This window comes from Ochotona curzoniae, unplaced genomic scaffold (genome assembly GCF_017591425.1).
Source record: "Ochotona curzoniae isolate NIBS_2020 unplaced genomic scaffold, NIBS_Ocur_1.0 contig_883, whole genome shotgun sequence".
NCBI classification, from domain to species: Eukaryota; Metazoa; Chordata; class Mammalia; order Lagomorpha; family Ochotonidae; genus Ochotona; species Ochotona curzoniae.
In genome coordinates, this window is record NW_024466599.1 from 20,259,063 (window position 1) to 20,272,571 (window position 13,509).

A 13,509-nucleotide genomic window follows, 5' to 3' on the forward strand; every position below is an offset into this window, starting at 1 on the left:
TGTGTGAGGCCATGAAAAGAATTGAAGGAAAAAGAAAGTCAAGGAAAATCTCATTGGGAGGAGCCAGGAAAGAGAACATTGCAAGTAAGTGAAGCAGAAGAGATAGGGTGGCTGAGATGAAGCCACACTGAATCTAAGGGATGGGGCGTGGGAGGGATTGTTTTGAGATGAGCTATATCATGTTGGTATGTTCCAGCTGTAAGGAAGCACTCTGTTTTGTTGGAGTCTTCAGCGTTTCTGTCCCTTCGAAGCCAGTTGTTTTTGCTAGATGAGGTTTTAGTTGTCACGTGTACTTGCTCAGCATGGGAGCATAAGGGGGCACTTAAAAATATCCACGGAAAAATGGACTTAGGTGATAAGGCACGTTCTCCACGAAGACCCTGGTCTGCTTACCATGACTTCGGTGTCTATTTTCAGACGCCTTAGCCACACAGGCGCGGTGTTGGCAGCCTCCGATGTCTGCGTGCTCTAATTGACGCCGGATGTTTGGCCACCTGCACGAGCGCCTTCTTGGTAGAGCTGTGTCTTCCCCGCTGCTGTGGATGAGCCCTTTCCTGGGCCCCAGCCTCTCTTGAGTAGCACACACTGTGCGTTTCTGGTTGGGAGGAGGAATTGAAGGCCTCGCCTTTAGGAAGTCTTGTAGTTTGTCCTCAGCATAACTGAGTGCTTCCCTGCCGTGTGCAAGGCGCTGTCGCTAGGCAGGCTCGGGGAGTATGAGCAATGTGTTGTGTTTTGTTTTTAAAAGGCGTACAGTGTGGAAGAGAAAGGAGACATGGACATAAACAGCTGTAATGGGGGGGGGAGTGTAAGTCCTAAAGAAGTCATAAAGTGACACTAAAGAATAGCTTTAAAAAAACTATATATAGTTATCACTTACCTTTAGCTCAGAAGGAACAGAAACCCACAATCCTGTATCTTTGGTGTGCTTCTTAGACTATTGCATGTGATGTTCATCTTGATAACTGGATTGTCAGCTCTGCAAAGGGAAGCTCTGTGTCTTACTTGATTTTAGTTCTGTCTCTTCCTATGGTATGTGTAGTGGACACTGCAAGAACTTAAGAAGATTTATACGACTAGATAAATTGCACTTGCCCTTGTATTTGAAATGGCTTTCATTGCCTGACTCAAATTTTGCATTTCCCCATTAGGTATTTTTGCACCTCTTTCAAAGATCACCAAAGCAAAAGACAGAAGGAAGAATACCACTCATGCAGCTTCCACAAAAGCTGTCCCTCTCACCCGGTCCCAGAAGGTAGATGTCACTCACGTCACGTCGAGAGTGAACACTGGTAGGTGGAACCACAGAGCTCCCTGTCCTGTTTCCCTACTGGAATCCCTGGCACTTACACTGCCTCCCTCTTTCTTCTGGCCAGCCCAGTGCGAGAAAATGCTTGCATCTGCTGCTCTCATCCCTCCAGTAAGAATGAACAGTTCTATCACCCTGTAATCTTGTCTCAGAGCCAGATTTGATATCTCCAGTAAGTCTTCTGGAGTAAAGCCAGTTTTTGGCCCCTCCTGTTTAGTGGTTTTCATTTTGGAGTTCAGGGAAGTCCCAGACCTTGTCATATGTGGTCAGAGCCCTCTGGTGTGGTCGTTTCCTGCCTCCATCTTTGAATTCTGGGTTTGGGGATCGCTCCCTGGTATTTTGCCTCTGTTGTTCTCACCCCTTGCCCAACCCTGTGTCTCACAGTCCATCTCTGGGTGCAGAATTTGACTCTTACCTTTTGATGTGCTTGCCATTCCATACGGGAATCCTGTCCCTCCATGCAAACATGCCCCGTCACGCAGGTTCATTTTAATCTCTTCCCTCTCCTTGCATATACTTAAAAAAAAAGCCGTACTACTCACTCACTTGCTATTATCTTGAGTTTTGTTCTCTGGTTGCTTACTTGTGCACTTCTTCCATTCTCTCAGCCAGTTTGTAAGTTTTAGATGGACCATAAGGGTGTTTTCTGCCTTGGAACTCACATAGCACAAAATAGATTCTCAGTCAAGACTTTTTAAGGCGTCAGTAACCGAGGCAGGAAGGCTTTGGGCATGAGGAAAGGATTGTGTCCAGAACGTGCTTGGCCGTTCTCTTCTGTCCCTCCCAGCCGTCTGTTCATACATTAAGTTTGCATCTCATAATTACTGTAGGTTTACAAGAAAACAAATTCTTGGTTTTGAGAAAAACTTGCTGCCTCATTTATGAACATTGTCTTGCATGTTCTGTAGCCCATATAAATCACACTTTCATATACATTTTAGGATAAACTGCTTACATTTCTTTTAAAAAATTCTGCCGGGTTGTTTTCATTGGTACTAGATTTAAGCCTTAAATTGTTCTGGCAAGAACTGACATTTTTATCATAGTCAGTCTTTTAAATTATAAACTTGAAGTATCTGTCATTTAATTAGACCCTTCAAAAATACCTCAGGACTGTAGGATTTTTTTTTTTTTCTACAGGTATTTTGCAGCAGGACCTGTTGGGTTAGGTCTGTCTCCAGGTGCAATATTTCACACTTTCCCAGACTATTCTACATTTTGCCCCTTCCACCCAAAGCCCGGATGTGCACAGGACATGGGTGGTGTCCCTAGTGGGCTGCCTTCTGTGTGTTTACTGCTCAGCTCCAGGGGACTGTGCGGCAGAGCAAGGAGGCTGAAGCCCCAGGTTCCACTCCAGTTAGAGGGACATCTTGCTGATGAACATGTCAGCAGATCAGGAAGCAGGGAGACAGTTCAGAAAAGGGACCTCAGCATGCTGACCATGAGCTCCCAGGCCCGCTGCCAGGTGAGCGCAACCTGGATGTGACCGAGGACATTGGTCTCCAGCTCAGACCCAGGCAGTCCTGCAAGGGCTTGGAAATGTGAACTGACACAGGAAATGCAGTCTCAGATGGTGGCCAGGGTCTTCCAGCCTGAGCCTGTGCACCTTTTAAGACAAAATGGTAATCATTTCCCAGAGGACTTAAACAAGATTTAGTGCCCCATAACATATTTAAAATATGAAGAGCTACTCGAAGTAGAACAAACCATGGAGATCTATATCTTGCAAGGAAACAGGCAATCCTGGGGTGACACAGATGTTTCAGTGAACCCATTAAGCTGTTAAAGCTATCTTATATGCATTTTCCAAGAACCAGGACTGAGGCCTTTGAAACAAATGGGAGGTTTCAGAGACACAGAAGGTCTGAACAGACTCCACTGGTGGAGGTGTGCACCCTGGCACATGCTCTTATGTGTGCACATCAGTAAGATTGGTGAACTATGTCTACATTAGGGTCTTGCTTGCGATGTAGTGCTACCATTTTGTAAAGTGCTTGCCTTGGGGGCAAGTGGGCAATGTATAAAGGTTGTCTCTGTGTTATTTTTAATCATCATATGTAGATTTTTGACAGTTTTGGCCATAGGCACCATTGAAAAGGACTCAGTGGATATTATAGAGCTGAGGAATGTGAGCTGGGATTCAGAGGTTCACTCTACAGGGAGCCCTCCTGCAGCTGCTCCTGCACCCTCCTGCCCATGCTACTAGGGGACCCCCTCTCTGCTCCCCAAGGCTTCTAGCTTTCTTGGCTCTGGCTTCTCTTTAAACCTTGCTGTCCTAGGTATGTTGTTAAGCTGGAACTGTTCATCGCAGTCCTCCTCCTCCAAGCCCAACAGACACTCTGTACAGAAGGGTTCTGGTCCACTCAGTGGTGTTACTGTCACCTGTCTCCATAGCTTGACTTTGCCCATGTCTGCAAGTACCCTGTCACAGCCAGGCCCCTGCTTGCTGTTCTCTGGGACCCTCTGTATGATCTTTTCATCCAGCCAGAATCCATACCCACCAGTGTTCTCTGGAACATTCTGAATGTCCAGCTCAGTATGGGCTCTGGCTGAGGAGGCCTTGGTCTGTCTGTGCAGTCGCTGCTGTCCCTTCTTCCTCACATGCTTGTTATCAGGATGGTGATCCCCTCTGAGTCACTTATACCTTCCTTCAGGGCTTGGGTCCAGTCCCATTGCTGCTTGTCATATTCAGTGCACCAAGCACAGTTCTTCACCCAAAATGCCTTGTGGCTGAGTGGGATTGGAATGGGTGCCTGGTGGGCTTATAGTTGGGTGTAGTCCATCAGATTTCTCCTGTAAATGATGTGGTTCTTAAAGAAAAGTCTTAGTAAGGCTGTCCATGATCTCAAAGGCCTTTTCTGTTTGTTTTGTTTTATTCCAAATGAGATTTTTTTGTGGGAGTTGGGTATGGCAGGAATGGAGTGGTTACATATCAGTGGCAGATGATGTGGGGCCTCTTAATTGAATTCTTGGAATAAAAAGTTGCTGTAACAATAAGCAAAAAAAAAAAGTTGCTGTAAGTACATTATCTACACAAAAAATTTGCTAGAATGAATCGGAAGGCACACACCAGTGAACTCATGTAAGTTGTTGGTCGTTCCTGGCAAGTGTGTAGCAGCTACAGCTCAGCTGGGTAGATTTACCTCACTGGCTGGCACGTTGCAAACCCAACCCAAGTGGTTAGTGTCAGTCAGGCCGGGTGTTTTAAAAGTCTCCTATTATTTAGCAATGCTTCGTTCAACATGTAGTGATGTTTGGAGAAATAGAGATTTTTCAGATGAGAGTGTGTCCCTTGCTTTTCCTCTTTAAATCAAGTGCTGATCCTTGCTGTGAATTTATTATACCAGCATGTTTCCAGACGTGGGTAAGAGTTTGATAATGCATGTACTTGGAAAATTGGAATTCTCTCTTGCCAAAAGTGTTTTGCTTCTATGTCCTAGGATTGATGACATACAAGAAAGACAGTACATCCGAATCCACACTTTCGTTGCCTCCTGGTGAAGAATTGAAAACCAAAACAGAGAAAGATGGTAGTATAGTTTATAACATCTACTTCTCAAAATGTGACTTACTGATAGGGCTTTAAAATAGTGGAAAGGCAGCTTATATAGAAGTTAAATTGGTAAGGGGAAACTCATTATTGTAGAAATTACCCTTGGAAATCCACTAAGAAACTCATAATAGAGTAGATATACAGTTTTTTATTTTAAAGAAAATCCTCTAGTTTGATTCTTATGTATACATCAGAACCACTGGACTAGGTGAAAAGAGTGAATGAAGGAAAATCCATAGTCTAGATGCCTTGGCAAAAATTTGCAAGCTGCCTCTAACTGTGAGATCGCCAGGCAAATAAGACATAGTGATTTTTGCTTCAATATTACTCCAAAGCACCTTAGTATTAAGCAGTTTGGGTTTGGTATGAATCGGGGGGGACTCCACCAACGCATGTGGAGTGGGAGCTGAGTGACTGTGGTGAGGTTCGGTAGTCAGCCTACGTGGTTTGCCGGGGTGACCCCTGCCATGTGAGATGATGACCTCTGAACACCACTGCGTATGTTGCACAGTTTGCGTTTAAGCTGGCGCTAGCTAATCCACAGCGGGGCGTGCCTCCCAAGGGTCTACCTGGAGATGTGCCTCGCTGCTCCCTGTACCCCTGCATGTGCTGACATATTCTTTCTCCTCAGCCACAGTGCTCGGGTCAGCCAGCTCTTCCTCCTCCACGTCTTCCCTGGAGCACAAACAGAACAACCCCAAGAAAGTGAACACCAGCGGCCGGGCCAAGAAGACCTTGAGCAAAAGCCCATCTCTGTCTTCTCGAGCCAGTGCTGGTATCTATGGCTTTTTCAACCAGGCTTTCTTGGTGTTTTTTATCTTAGTTTCTTTGTAAGTAGATCTGCTCTTTTTAAGTGTGTAGAAGGAACCCTTTCCTCCAGGCACTCCGATTTGCTCATGTTCTCCCCAACGCCCCCAACTCCCTAGAAGCCAGAAGCGAGGCCTCCCCTGCTTGTTTGCGGATGTCCAGTGGTTTTATTCTGTCCTGAATTTGCCCTGATTTTGGTTCTCCCACCTGAGCCTTTTGGACCTTATTGTCTTCATGAGGTTTAAAAACAAACAAACAAACAAACAAAAAACCCACCAAAAAACGCTGCTTATAGCTGTGCAGGAGAGAGCCCGGTTTCGGGGAGGGTTTCAGCCGGCTGGCTGGATCCCTCGGTCCATGTTTCTTTGGTTCTGGTTTCATGTGCAGGTGTGCCAGACATTCCCAGGCTTGCCAAAATCCTCCGGGGCTGAGTCCCTTGCAGCTCACTCACTTATCTGTGGAGTGAACTTAACCGTGGAAGGCAATGAAGGTGTTTGGACAAATTGTTCTGAATGATCCTCGTGTTAATGATCAGGTTTTGTTTCTTGTATTTCTAGTGATCACACAGAAGCAATATTTTGCCACAGCAAATGTTCAGGGCAGGAGTTCTTTCCTTACAAAAATACTTTTTTGAATGGGGCTGGGGGCAGCGCTCCATGGCAACAATGATGTGATCAGCCTAAATGTGGGACCCTAAAAGTTGGATACCCAGAAATTTTGCCTGACATTGTTGACCTGGGGTATTAATTCTGGAACAGCCACCCCTCCTCACACCCCAACAATGCAGTGAGGAGCAGATGTGGAGCAGGTGCGATGAAGCGGCAGTCCTTTTTATGCTCATTTGATTTATGGGTCAAAGGCCTCTGCATTTAGCATTTGAACTGTTGACATCCACTTGATTTTAAAAATTTATGCTTGAGCACAGGTTGTTATTTTAAAAAATGTTTGGTAAGAAGTAGTTATGTGTGGCTCCGTATGTCTCTTGTTTTTCGTGAACTGGAGGGCTGCTTAGCCGTGATAGTCCAGGTGGGGACAGGTACAGAAGCGGGGGGTTGCAGGACAAGTAAGTCCTTGTTTACAGTCCCAGAGACATTTCCTGAGCACGTTTTCCTAGAGCAAGTAGACATCTGACCTTTCCCATGGATGATGATGCACTTGAGGGAGATGTGGGCAGTCGTCGAGTCAGGCAGAAGATTAAAGAGAAAGAGAAGAAAGAAAGTCTCAAGGGAACCAGCTTGTACTCGGGGCCTCAGCCTCCCTGGGCCCCAAGGTTGCACTTGCTGTCTTGGGACCACTGTCCACTGGCAACATGGGGACACACTGGGGTTTCTGACCACTGGTGGTGAGTATGCCACCTGTTAGCTGTGGCACTACATCTTTGGAGGTGCTGAATTTGTTTCTTGTTTGCCGATGACAGTTTTTATGTATCACACTTTGGGAATGTGATGTGCTAGTCATTTGAGTATTAGTGACTCTGGGACCCAGTTCAGTTGGCTTCTAGCCCGGGTTTCCCTCCCTTTCATGTGTGGCTGCGTTTCCAGTTTGTCCACTCTTCACAATATGTCTTAGCTTCTGTCCCACGCCCTCACCCGGGCTCCTAGACCTTACCAGATGGTTGAAACCACCGGTGGGACAGGGCTCAAGGACTCATCAGCTCTCTGTTGGCTGTTCTGCAGTAGCTTCCGATGTAGCATTTCTGTGGGACTTCAGTGTTCACTCTTGGGCATTGTGAGGTTTACTTATGGATAAAGTTGAGTGGGGAGTAATTCTGTTTTTGTATGGAAGCCAATTTGGGGTTATTGGCCCCTGATAGCAATTTTTACCTTCAAATCACATTCCTATATATAATATTAACAGAGTCCGGGTGAACCACTGTGGTTCTGTAGAATTTTGTGAGAATAGCAATTGGTGAATCTGACTTCCTCCCCCATCTGTTGCACATATTTACTAATAAAGCTTGCTTAGCACGTGGCCATGTACATGTTTTAAATGGGTTGTGTGTACCTGCTGTAGCAGCAGAGCTGTGATGGGAACAACATGGCTGGCAGAGTCCATGCTTCTTTACGACAAAGTCAGCTAAACTCCAGGCCCACTGCTGTAACAGGTGATGCCGGCAGAGTGAAATTTCCCATGGCAGTGTTTTTCTTGGGGCCCTTACACATCCCCTTTGAATGTCTTCACCTTGTGTGAGAGAAACAATGGTAGATGCCGTATAAAATAAAGACGTTGAACGATGAGCCGGAGTATCCAGGTATCCAGTTAGAGTATGTAGTTTGAGATTTTTTTTTTACTAATGTGCCTTTTGAGTCTTTCCCCCCTTTGTGTTCTTTCTGCTGTTCCTACTCCCTTCTTTCCCACTCCACCCCAACCCTCCTAATCCTCCAAACAGGTTTAAATTCCTCAGCAACATCTGTAACCAATAGCTCCCGCTGTGACGGGGAACTCCAGCCTGGTGACAGAGTGTTGGTCGTGGGTCAGAGAATTGGCACCATCAGGTTCTTTGGAACAACTAACTTTGCTCCAGGTAAGTCCTCTGTATATTCTTTGTTCCGTTGTTGTCCTTCCGAGTACAAAAGGTGTCAGCCTCTATGTGGAAATGCAAGTCTGGGCACAGAGCGGTAGCCAGCTGGGGTGGAAGGGGGATGGAAGCAGACTGTTGTCACTCTGGTTGACTGTTGTCACTCCGGCTGACTGTTGTCACTCCGGCTGACTGTTGTCACTCCGCTTGACTGTCACGGGTCAGTGTGTTAGCACATCTCCGAGCATGCTCAGTGACTGGGAGAACATCTCAGGACTGGATTTTTTTTTTTTTTTTTTTTGCCAAGGATAATCTTTAAGACCAGAAGACCATGAGTTAACTCTTTGGATTCCAGCAGAGTGGTTTGGAAAAGAAAACACAAAAGGATTCAAAGGAGCTGGGAAAAAGGTTGTGGGTGACTTGAGCCTTAAAAAGCACATTTTGCGTTTCTGTATTCATTGCACTCAGTAGTTAATATTGTGTTTCTGAAGGTAAAGACTGTTTCCCTTTGTTTTCAGTGCTTATCATTTTAATTATTGTTTTAAATATTTAAACAATTATTTTAGGGGACTGATGCCATGGTATAGTAGGTTAAGCCTTTGCCTGCAGTGCTGTGCCACCCCCTATGGGCACTGTTCTGGTCCCGGATGCTCTACTACCAATCCAGCTCTCTGCTTATGGCCTGGAAAGGCAGCACAGGATGGCTCAAGTCCCAGGGTGTCCCGGGTGGCATCCCTGTGTTGTATGACTGTCCCCCACTTGATTGAAATCTTGAGTGTATGTTTCAGATAGCGTTACCCTATTTTAACACATGGTGGCATTGTAGCATTTTAGGAAAAAAAAAAATTACCTAGAACATTTTTTCTTAGAAGAAAAGTTGGTCAGATGTGAGCTTTTTGCTCTAGTAGCAAGCCAGCCAATTAGCCAGCGACAGGTTCTTAGCTGTGGCTAGACGACGAGACAATTCTGGGTCAGACTCTCAGTGACAGCAGCCAGCAGAGTCCCCAACCTGCCCCTCGCTGCAGGGTGCAACCAGAGGGCCCAGGGGGCTCCTCCACACCCATTGGAGTTCCTGGAGAGGAGTCCTGAGAGGGGATCAGCACGCCTGTCTGCTCCAGGGGCAGGCTCCCCTCCAAGGCTGTCCACTGCACGAGTACCTGTGCAGGTGGTCTGGGGCAAAGGCAGCCGGAGATGTGCAGGGACAGAGCTGGAGGGCATTGGCTCCAGCACATTCCTGTTTCATTAATACCACTTTAAAAAATGTTTATTTAAGAGGGAGAGCAGGAAAGAGAGAGAGCAAGCGAGCTTCCATTCACTGGTTTGTTCCCCAAATGGCTGCAATAGGTGGAGGCCTGGCTGGACTGATGCCAGGAACCAGAAAGTACGCCCAGGTCTCCCTAATCGGTAGTAGGGTCCAAGTACTTGGGCCATCTTCCCCTGCCTTCCCAGGAACGTCAGCAGGAAGTAGAAGCAGAAACAGAGAAGCTGGGACTCAGACCAGAGCTCTGGTCAGGGAGGCTGGCTTAACCTGCAGCATGGGAATGTCAGCCACTTGTTAACACCACTCTTCATTGCTAGCCAGCTTGTTGCCTGGCTTATCTGTCTTAATAATTCGTGACTCTGTTAGGCCTCCCATTTGTAACTGAGATTACAACAGTTGCCAAATGAAAATGTGGGCATTCCACAGGTAGGTTATTTTCCACAATTATTGGATACATTTGAGTTCTCTCTGATTATATGACACAAGGCTGGAATGGTTTAATTCTTTGGATATAGTTCATCATTTGGGGCAGACTTAATTTGAAAATTCTTAATGTAAAGCACTCAGGTAGTTGTGGGAGTGTGGGGGGAAAGTACATACTGAAATAACTTGGAAACTTTTTTGTAAGGTCATTTTGTCCTTGAAGGGAGCATGGGGTATGTATTTCTGTTGGCATCCAAGTTTAGATCAAATCAATGCTTTCTATAGAACAGCGGCAGACTTTACAAGAGGTCTGGATTTGAGAGAGATCTGTTGAGCCTCTTCAGCATTTTTATCTGTGCCACCTCGGAGAAGAAATTAACATTTAGATGGGTGGCTGTCCATGCACACTGCTCCTAGAGCAAGTATAGTCACTGTTGGCCAGCCCTTGTCACAATGTGTTTCTGCTGAAGCATGTTTTCAAGTTACATAGTAAACATGTAACATTCACATGGCCAATTCAAATGGGACAGTGCAAAACCTGTGCAGGGAAGCATCGAAGGACAAACATTTGGAAAATGACAAATGTTGCACTCCCAGGAACAGCACTGGCAATCAGGCTGGCATGGTTCAGGGTACTCTCAAATGTGTTGTCTTGTTTGAGAACCTTAGTGTGGTTAGCAGCAGGATGGCAGGTGTTTCTTGTCCTTTTAATGTTTTATTTGTGAGTTTTCAACCAGAGAGAGGGAGAGAGAGGGAGGGAGAGGAACAGGGAAGAAGAGAGAGAGAGAGAAAGAGAGAGACCTTCCAATTGCTGGTTCCCCTCCCAGGCTCCAGCAGCAGCTGGGGTGGGGTCAGGTAGAAGCCAGGAGCCCAGAACTTCATCTGATCTCCCCCATGGGTTACCTGAGCATCATCTCTGTCTCCCAGGGCTTTAACCAGCAGGAAGCTGGATTGAAAGTGGAGTAACTGGAACTCGAAGCAGGCACTCTGATCTGGCTGCAGCTTAACTTATTGTACTGCCATGCCTATCTACTTCATTAAAAAAAATTCTGAATTCTTTTATATTTTTAGTGTTTTTGTTTTATTTATTTGAAAGAGAGAGAGAGAGAGAGACCGTTCATCTGTTAATTCATTTCCTAAGTGCTTATGATAGCCCTGGCTGGACCAGGGTGAAACTAGAAACCCAGAGCTCTACCTGGGTCTCCCACATGGATGACAGGGAACTGTCATCTGTTGCCTTCCAGAGTGCAGGTCAGCAGGAATCTGGAATCAGAAGCTGCATTGGGACTTGAACTCCAGGACCGATACGCAGGCAAAGCCAGCGGCATCTGAGCTGCTGTACCCAAGGCCTGCCCCTAGACATTCCAAATGTCAGGTGGTAGAACTAGCAGAGTGCAGAGGGACTGGACACACCCTCATCTCTACAACCCCTTGGACACTGGCCTCTGGAAGTGGATCCAGGCATGTCCACTTTGTAAGCAGGAGAGGAAAGCAGAAATTAAGAACTTGTAGGTTGACTTTCGAGAGGTTCCATGATTGACCAGGAGACCAGAAGAATGTTTGTGATGCTTCTTGACATCTGTTTGATATCTATGTCCTGTTTTACTTATTGGAGAGCTGATTGTAAGAGATCCAGTGCTGTCACGGCCATCCTCCCCTCCTAAATCACACAGGATGGACTTGGCTAGTGGGGGAAGCCCTGCTGTGTCCTTTTTCCTTATACTGGTGGAAACGTACTCCAAGCAATTTCCCCACTTTAATTTGAGGCTCTACAGATGAGGAAATCCTATTATTTCCCATAGAATGGCCCTTTTGCATATTGAAAGCATTTCTTTCAGAACATTCTTATCGGCCAACCCAAGTCTTCATTTAGGTCAGAAAAGATTTTTCTTGTTAATCTTGGGTTGAAAAAAAGAGAAAACCGAGTCTCTACGAAGCCTGGTGGTATTTTCTGTGTCATATTCAACCTCCTTTAATTATTTAAGAGCTGCTTGTGATGTTCTAATATTGGGAGAGTGAGATGAAAAGATCGCATACCCCTTTCCTGATTTATGCATCTTGATATCATGCTGTATTTCTGTCACCCGAGCATACTCTATCACCCAGTCAAGGACAGTTTCTTACTCATTATACTCCCGAATATATTTCGGTCGTCTGCTCCTTGCATAATGACTAATCCTTGCTGAGTTTGTGTACGTGCATCTTATTTTCCCCGCCTGATGCACTACCGTGCAATTAGGCTTGTGCGATGCTGCCCCCACCCCCCACTTTTCACATTTTGTAATGTTATCATCTGAAACCCTAATGATCATGATCTTCCATCATTCCGGTCATTTGTGAAAAATGTTAAGCCATCCAGGCTTTGGATTTGTATAATAGCAGAACAATTTTGAATAAAATGCGGATGCTTTTAAAACGCAGTGTTCACATTCCAGGCTATTGGTACGGCATAGAGCTCGAAAAACCCCATGGCAAGAATGACGGCTCCGTTGGAGGTGTGCAGTATTTCAGTTGTTCTCCAAGATACGGGATATTTGCTCCCCCATCCAGGGTGCAAAGGTGAGAAAAAGCAAAGGTGTGTTCACTTACAGGAGCCCTCTGTGCCTGGCCGGGGTGTGTCCGGACCCTCATCTACCGCTGGAGGCGGGCACTGGCTGCAGCTTGCGTCTTCTTGTAAGGGGTTAACCAGCCACCTTCTTCAGAGAGAAGGCTCATGGAAAGCTAAATTTGCTTTGCTGAGGATTTGCAATTTTAAAAACCTCCTTTATTCCTCATTTGCAAACCCTATGAGTATGTGTAGGCTATTAGAAGTGGCGTTTGCAGCTAGAACAGTAAGAACAGCAAGCTTAATCTGTCATGCAAACAAAAGTAAAAATGCTCTCTGATTGCCTCAGTCACATCCTAACTACATTAAATTTCCTGCCAGCAGGCACCCCATTCATTCTGCCGCAAACCTAATGGAACCAAAATGGCTTTTTTCCCTCTGATTTCTTTAGTTCTCCAAAATAGACAGACAGCCGATCTGGGAGGAACACAGGGCTTCAGGGATTGATATTTATAAGTCACCTCCTCGCCGTGCCTTCCATAGATAGCACACTTGTGTCCCACCTCACTCTGCTTTCCAAAACCAAGTTGAGCAGAAGCAAATCCTCATGAAATTTCAGGTGAAATCTGAAAGGGCCTCTCTTGTGTGCTGGAGAAGTGGGCTTGGTCTGCCTTCCAGCACACAGGAAATGAGATCGTAATCTTTAAATAAGAGATAAAATGCATGGCCTAATCACGTTTGTGGGAGTAGTTGCTGTTGTGATCAGAGTCACATCTCAGTCTCTGACAGCTAGACTGTGCACCTGCTTGCCTCTCGGCAAATTTAACTTTTTATATCCACTTTCTTCCCCAGTTTATTTTTCTTACTGTATAATGGCATACAATTTGTGTGTGTGTGTGTGTGTGTGTGTGTGTGGTGTGTTGATTTCCTCATTCTAGAATGTGCATGCTTTAATTCTTATTTTAGGCAATATAGCGTTTAGCAGACATTACTTTGTAGCTTAGAAAGCATCTTCACTTACATATAACTTTGTTTGATCCCAGGATTTGGCCAGGTAAGCTGGTTCACAGCAGCAGCTGTGGCTGAATACTTTCTG

The 13,509-nt window shown here is 45.7% G+C and overlaps 1 protein-coding gene across 1 annotated transcript in view; it reads left to right on the top strand.

Moving 5' to 3' along the window:
• The window catches only part of CLIP4 (CAP-Gly domain containing linker protein family member 4), a 78,289-nt gene that overhangs the window by 47,107 nt on the left and 17,673 nt on the right, over nucleotides 1–13,509 (top strand). The window contains exons 9-13 of the mRNA XM_040993972.1: nucleotides 1,149–1,289; nucleotides 4,747–4,836; nucleotides 5,491–5,634; nucleotides 8,056–8,190; nucleotides 12,304–12,427. Coding sequence (XP_040849906.1) covers nucleotides 1,149–1,289; nucleotides 4,747–4,836; nucleotides 5,491–5,634; nucleotides 8,056–8,190; nucleotides 12,304–12,427 — 634 coding nt within the window. The remainder of the gene's footprint in view (nucleotides 1–1,148; nucleotides 1,290–4,746; nucleotides 4,837–5,490; nucleotides 5,635–8,055; nucleotides 8,191–12,303; nucleotides 12,428–13,509) is intronic.